Source organism: Rhincodon typus, chromosome 2 (genome assembly GCF_021869965.1).
Source record: "Rhincodon typus isolate 14 chromosome 2, sRhiTyp1.1, whole genome shotgun sequence".
Classification (NCBI taxonomy): Eukaryota; Metazoa; Chordata; class Chondrichthyes; order Orectolobiformes; family Rhincodontidae; genus Rhincodon; species Rhincodon typus.
The window spans coordinates 91,402,402-91,410,089 of NC_063333.1; the positions used below are offsets into that span (position 1 = coordinate 91,402,402).

At 38.2% G+C, this 7,688-nt stretch overlaps 1 protein-coding gene across 1 annotated transcript in view; it reads right to left on the bottom strand.

Annotated features, from left to right (window-relative positions):
- The window catches only part of top2b (DNA topoisomerase II beta), a 162,211-nt gene that overhangs the window by 77,656 nt on the left and 76,867 nt on the right, over positions 1–7,688 (bottom strand). Inside the window, exons 5-7 of the mRNA XM_048607571.1 lie at positions 5,376–5,521; positions 5,168–5,265; positions 6–218 (exon numbers count right to left, since the gene is read on the bottom strand). Of these exons, the coding sequence (XP_048463528.1) occupies positions 6–218; positions 5,168–5,265; positions 5,376–5,521 (457 nt within the window). The remainder of the gene's footprint in view (positions 1–5; positions 219–5,167; positions 5,266–5,375; positions 5,522–7,688) is intronic.

Below are 7,688 nucleotides of genomic sequence, written 5' to 3' on the forward strand. Positions count from 1 at the left end.
CTTACTGGTAATTTTTTTCCATTTAACATGACTTTAACTCCTCTACATGACCCAGCTACATCATAAACTCTTCGTGTCATGAGTGCCACTATATCTTTATCCAGTTTTTCCATCTTGAATTTTGAGAGATCAGGTTGGAATGTAATACATGTGTAATCATCACCATCAAAGTATTTAATCTTCGCATCAGATGATTTGTTCATATTGTTTGTCCATGTCTGTTTAATGGAAACAAAAATATTTAAATATGTTAACGTCCATTTTTTTCATAACTTAGGATATAAATTTAACAAACATTGCTGTTTCCACATTAGAGAAGTTATCCTTTTCTAAAATGTTTACAAAGTCAGTTGCACAGTTTTGTTTATAGGTGGCAATGGTTGATGATTTCTCACCTATTTATAATGGCATAATTGTAAAAGGAACACAACTTTAGCGCAAATAAAGGGGTCAATTTTAAATTCATACAAGATGGTGGTCTTCCACTGTCTCGGTCCTAAGTGATATTAGAACATCGGTAAAGGTTAAGTGGGGAAAAAAGCAACAAGATTCTAAAAATCAACAATGGGAAAAATCTAAAGAAGGGGTGAAAATGGCACTTTTGTGAAAAACATTATAGTTTTGTATGAACATTATATTAATTGTTAATTAATATTTATGTATTGATATTTAACTTGCATTTTTATAATGATAGAATCAAATGCAAGGGATAAAATGGGCAATGAATGGGTAAAAATCAGTTTTTTTTCATCTAGCAATTTCTGTATTTAGCACATGGACATCAAAATGTGTCTGGAATGCACCAAACATGCTCAGTTTGGGGACTGCTAGGTGAATTCAGCTCCAGATTATTGCAGCCTTCATTCAAATAAGGCTACAAGAGATCAGTTCCTGAGGTGAGGTGAGAGTGACCGCACCTTGATCAAGCATGGTTTCGAGGCCTAGTGAAGAAGACAACGGGAATTCGGCTAAAAATTTCCCACTAGCTGCAGTCACACCTAACACTGTTCTTAGATCGCTGCACGAATTCTTCATGCAGTGACTTCACCCGAAACATCTTCAGCTACTGCATCAATGATGTAGCCTCCATCAGAATCTCAGGAGTAAATAATTGCTGATCATTACAATACTCACTTGTTTTCACAACATGTCAGATAATAAAATAGACCTGCTCACATGTGGTGAGATCTAGATTTCAGGCATGTAGCATTCATGATATACGAGCATCAGGCAATAATTATCAAGAAAAGACAGTCTAACCATCCCCATTTAACATTTAATGACATTGCCATCAATTAATTACCCATCAACATTCTGGATCCACCACTGGCCAGAAACTTAAATGTCAACAACACTAGTGCACCACTCCACCTACACTGTGGCTGTACAAGCAGATCAAAAAGATGCAAAGTCTGAAGTAAATGACCACCCCCAGTGCAGCAGTGCTTCAGCAAGAATATGTTCAACTTAAAAGAAGCCTACATTTAAAAGCTGACAGCAAAAGCAAATACAATATCTTGGCTCGGCAAGAACAAAAAGTGGGTTTAGAAGTGATTAAGACATAGAGGTGTCAGAACAACAGTCACTTTGTGGTGACTTCATTTTGGGGTTGTGGTTGTGTAGTCTTGTCATCAGTATCTCAACAAGAATGTTTTCAACTTAAAAGCAGACAATATGCATGGGCAATTAGGAACAGGCAATAAATGCCAGCCTAGCCTGTGACACCTACATTCCATGAACTAATCATAGAAGCTCAAAAAATAGTGCTGCAAAAAGGCAGTGCAAAATGGGCAATTTTCAGAAATTGGCCAAAAACTTTGCCTCCATGGGATTTCACAAAACCTTAGGACTGAATCAATAAATAAAAACCTCAAAAATCTGACAGATACAACAGATGATTTCTTGAATATACCAGTTAAGATATGGCAGAGGCCATAACGATTACACATCTATCCAAATGAATTGTCTCTCCCATTGAACACCCATGGTCAAACTGCAGAACTGCAAACAGCACTTTCAATCTAGCCATTTGTGATTGCTAGATGGCTGGCAATGCCCCTGTATTCCTTGGAAATGATAATTCTCAGTATCATTTCATTACAGCGAAACTTCATCACGCAATAAGCTACAATCTTCCCCACCAAGACACCTGATCTGTTAACAGACTATTCATGAACATAGAATGTGAGTTTGTTGCAACATTTAAGAGGTATAATATAGAGCTGGAGAGGACCGCAGTATAATCTTGCCACAGATGTGACTTTTGCAGATTTTGAAAACAAAAAATGTATTTAGCAGCTGAAATACTGGACAGAATGGATCTTCTCAGAAATTAATGTTTAATATGAGAATAGCATGAATAAACTAAAACCCAAGAAGGAGTATCAATACATCAAGGCGCAGCAGCACAAGTGCAGCTCAGAAACCTCAAGAAGAATATTTGAGATTACTGACTTAATTTGAGCTGGGTACTGATCATTTTTAATAGTTTATTGCAGCATCAATAAATTTATAAAGAATTGTGAGCTTTGATCATTTTTGCTATTTGGACAAGTTTAAATCAAACACTAGAGTTAGAATTCTGAGGGAAGAAACAAGTTCACCTTCCTACACTACAAAGCCTTTATAACATTTTCAAAGCATTGAGCAGGTGTGAAATGGAATACTCCCCAGTTGCGTGAACAGGTACACGTCCAACAACACTCAAAAAGTACAACAAATTTCAGGATGAAGCAGCCCTCTTTGACCAACATCACCACAAATGTTCATTACCTTCTCCATCAGTGCATTATGGCTGCCGCCGCACTTCCCAAGGTTTAACTACAGCCAAAGGGCAGCAGCAATCTGGAACTCAATGCCTATAAAGTTTGTAGAGGCAAAAAACCTCATAATACTTAACAAGTATTCAGACAAAAATTCTGGAACACCTTCCTAAACAATTTCAAGGGAGCATCTTTACAACACAGACCACAGCAGTTCAAGGTGGCAGGTGAACACCAGTTAAGGTCAACTGGGGACAAGGAATAAATGCTGACCTTGCCAGCAACTCCCCCTCAACATCATGAGCAAACAAAATAAAACAAAACACTTTGCATTCCATGCAGGGATGGCATAACGAAATGCCACCTAGACCTAAAAGTTGTCATTCTTGAATTGAGTGACTGCTAATGACACTCAGGGTTGTGAATGTCTGCCCTAGATCATCTGTGATCTAACAGGCTAGATCTTGATCTACACAGCTTTGGGCACTTGGGGCAGGGTATCCCACGAGATAGCAAGATCCACAGTACAGGATTTGCCTCCTATCTTGCCTTCCCTGCCACCACTCTACTTGACCATTAAGGAACTTGGACTCAAAACATGATACAGCTTGGTGGACAAGATGAAGCCTTTTTCAATGACTGATAGCAAGTTCCTTATAGTCAGAGTCACAGAGCTGTGCAGCATGGAAACAGATTCTTTGGTTCTACTCGTCCATGCTGACTGGATATCCTAAATTAATCTAATCCTTTTAGCCAGCATTTGGCCTGTATCCCTCTAAACCCTTCCTAATCATACGCCCATCCAGATGCCTTTTAAAAGTTGTAATAGTTGTAATTGTACCAGCCTCTATCACTTCCTCTGGCACCACATTTCATACAAGCACCACCCTCTGTGTGAAGAAGGTGCCCCTTCGGTCCCTGTTAAATCTTTCCCCTCTCACCTAAAACCTATGCCCTCTAGTTTTGGACTCCCCAACCTGGGGAAAAGACCTTGCCTATTCACCCTATCCATGCAACTCATGATTTTATAAACCTCTGTAACGTCACCCCTCAGCTTCCAACACTCCTGTTGCGCCTCTCCCTCTAGCTCAAACCCTCTAACCCTGGCAACATTCTTGTGCATCTTTTCTGTACCCTTTCAAGTTTCAAAATATCCTACCTAAAGCATAAAGATCAGAACTGCACACGGTATTCCAAAAATGGCCTAACCAAAGGCCTGTGCAGCCACAATATGACGGCTCAACTCCTATACTCAACGCACTGACCAATAAAAGCAAGCGTACCAAACGTCGTTTTCACTATCCTGTCTACCTGGCACTCCACTTTCAAGGAACTATGAACCTGTGCAATCATTAATATAAATGGCACTGCTGCAAGGAGAGCTGCACGGTATCTAATGTTAGCATTTTCTTTGCTCCCGTTTCTTGTAATGCTGGCAATTTGAAAGTTAAGGTGACAATACCGAGCACATTTAGTACTTAAAAAGTAAATACATGCAGAAATAAATGTCAATGGAACAAAATCAAAGATTCAAAAGTACAAAAAGGCAAACAAAAGTTAAAATAATTGACTTTTTACAAGAACATTATGGTAAGGGCTTGCTATCTTTTGCTACCTCTCATGGTAACAGCATAGTTGTGGTTGAGATAACAACTGCTAACAAGGGCTAGATAGCAGTGGAGAGTGGAAAGCATAATACTTGGGATCAATTTTGGCAGGGGCATGGATTTGAAGACTATAGAAACTCAAGATAGATAGCATCCAAAGATAGATCAAAAACAAGGGAATTGAAGATTGCTCGGCCTTCTTGGTTCATCTATCCTGAAGGAGTCCGGAGATCAAATGTTTAACAGGTTTCTACACCATGAATTGAGAAATGTATTTCATGAGGAATTTTCTGATATCAATCCTGAACTTGTCTATTATTAACTCGACTCCATGCTGTCATGTCTCATCTCATAGTACTCATTTTAAACTGATGGTGGACACCACTAATTGAAAACATTTCCTGAGATCAAACAGATTTTGTGCCAAATGAGGTTGCCTGCATTTTGCAGACATCTTTACCTCAGGATACTTAACCAGTACTAACTTTAGAATTGTTCCTTGCCTGTAATCAACTTTTTTAGTTAATCTGATGATGGTACAATGTTTCACAAACTGCAACTTAAGCAGAAGATATCCGGTCCATATATTCACTTATATACATCTTTCCATGGTCTATTTCTAATAACTGAATCTAGGGCAAGTGTCCAAGAGAAAGGTAGGACAAGCAAGCAAGAGAGAGAGGCCTTAGCAGAACAGGCTGTTCATGAACACTCCCATTTGCACTTCAGTTGCCAAATTAGGAATGATTCTTAATTGCATCTCTACATACAGAGTACGGCATATACATTATGACATACCTGCTTAAAACTGTTTTTGTATTCCTTGCAAGCTGTTTCGACAGTAAACTTGGTGCTAAATATGTTGCAGAGTTTAGCACCATAGCCATTTCTTCCACCTGTAAAACGCAAATTATAAGTTTTTCATCAACAAAATTATGGGCACCAACCTCTGAATACCCCAAAAGTATTTATCATTATAGAAGGTAATGGTACACTCAGTTCTTACCCGTGACTTTCTTTTCATCATCATCGTAGTTACTGGAGGTTAACAGCTGGCCAAATATCAGAGCAGGTACAAATACTTTTTCTACTTTGTGCTCCACTACTGGAATGCCTTTCCCATTGTTCCAAATACTAATGATGTTGGAATCCCTTAAAAAAAACAACATACAAATGTTCTCCTCTCTTCTAAGGCAAGAATTAGTGATCTCAAGGCAAGAACAAGTGATTAACTTATTTATAAACATGAACAAAGAATATTGCATTTTATTTTTATTTTAGCCAATAAATCATGCCTTCAAAATCTTTTAGACAGAACCAAATACAGGGATCCAAATTCTGAAGCAGGGATTTGTTCCTTTGGCTACAAATGAAAACATATTTAACCTTTCTGTGCAACTCACAGACAATAAAACAAAACACTGCTGAACATTACAGAACTTTACTACTCATCCATGCCGACCAGATATCCTATATAAATCTAGTCCCATTTGCCAGCATTTTGCCCATATCTCTCTAAACCATTCCTGTTTATATACCAATCCAGATGCCTTTTAAATGTAGTAATTCTACCAGCCTTCACCACTTCCTCTGGTAGCTCATTCCATACATGCATCACCCTTTGCAGGAAAAAGTTGCTCCCAAGGTCCTTTTTAAATCTGTTCCTTCTCACCTGAAACCTATGCCCTCTAGCTTTAGTCTCACCCACACCAGGGAAAAGACCTTGCCTATTTACTGTACCCATGCCCCTCATGATTTTATAAACTTCTATAAGGACACCCCTCAGCCTCCGACACTCCAGGGAAAACAGCCCCAGCCTATTCAGCTTCTCCCAATAGCTCCAACCCTGGCAACATCCTTGTATATCTTTTCTGAACCATTTCTAGTTTCACAATATCCTTCCTGAAGGAGGGAGACCAAAATGGCACACAATACTCCAAAAGTAGCCAAACTATTGTCCTATACAGCCACAACATGACCTCCCAACTCCTATACACAATGTGCTGACCAATAAATTCTACGTCTCTATAACTACATTCTTCTCTCCTGACATTCAAAAGAAATTGAAATGCTCATATGTAAACAAATCAATGCCCATAAAATCTTGCAATACAGATGGAATTCAGTGAGTCCTCTAGACCTGTGTCAGATCTTGGAAAGTCTCTTTCCTTTTAGCCAAAATGAAAACAAGAAATTCAGGAAATACTCAGCAAAACAGACATCATCTATGGAGAAGAGAAACAGGGTTACGTTTCAAGTTGATGACATTTCCTGAGAACTGGGAAAATATATAGTAGTAATAGGCTTTAAACAAATAAAATCATGTTTTGGACTGTTTCTTTCAGACAAGTTAATATGGAGCATTGGGGCAGAAGGAAGACAATTCAGTTGAATGGGTGTTTTGGACAGCGAACCTACAACCCAGAAAAAGAGGATAAAAGAGGATAAAGTCCAGAAGTCCAAAGCTAAAATACGTAGTTCAAAGGTTGTGTGAAAAGGTGAACACCCTGGTGAAGGTATACTGCCTGGTTTTAAAGAAAAACAAAAGGAATTACTGAGTTCAGACAGTAAGAAGCATGAAAGAATTTCTTTTGATTTTACAATGGTAAGCTCATCGGTACTGTTGGTAAGAGAAAGCCTAGAATTATCACAAATCAGCAATGCTCTTCTTGAAAAATAGTGTATTTGGTCAAACAATTTTCAAACCAAGGGGCATGGAAAAGCTGTATAACCAACTAAAAACGATAAAGGAGCTCTGCCACAGTGAATGATAGTGAGGTGAGTCCATAGCAGTAAAATTAACTCATTTGGCGAAAAACTTGCGATTCCAAGGATTCAACCAAACTGAACTTTAAATTCTAGTTGTCATAAGAAATTGCATGTGATGGGTAGAACCTTACAATGTTGCCAAAAACAAACTGTTTAATGGTAGAATATGACAAGGGAAATTCTTACATGCAATAAGTTAGTTGATAAGTCATACAAAATTAGAAAATAAACACAAAGAACATAATAAGAAAATTATTTTATGGTTATAATCTTGATCTTTTGGTGGAGGTGAATGCAAGATTTTAAGATCTTGTTTTGAACTCTATTTAATTCAAGGTAAAATGGAGTAGAGAAGATGGCCATGTGATCTGTTAAGATGTTTCCCCAACAAGCCTGTGCAGCTGACTGGGAGTTCACAACTGAAAACAGAGGCAGGAGCAATTGGGTTAACTGTAGACAAAGCTTTAGTTTCAGTCAAAAAATGTGGAGCTGGAAAAGCTCTTAAGTACAGAAGAAATAATCCTAACAATTGTTTCAATGTGACGGACAA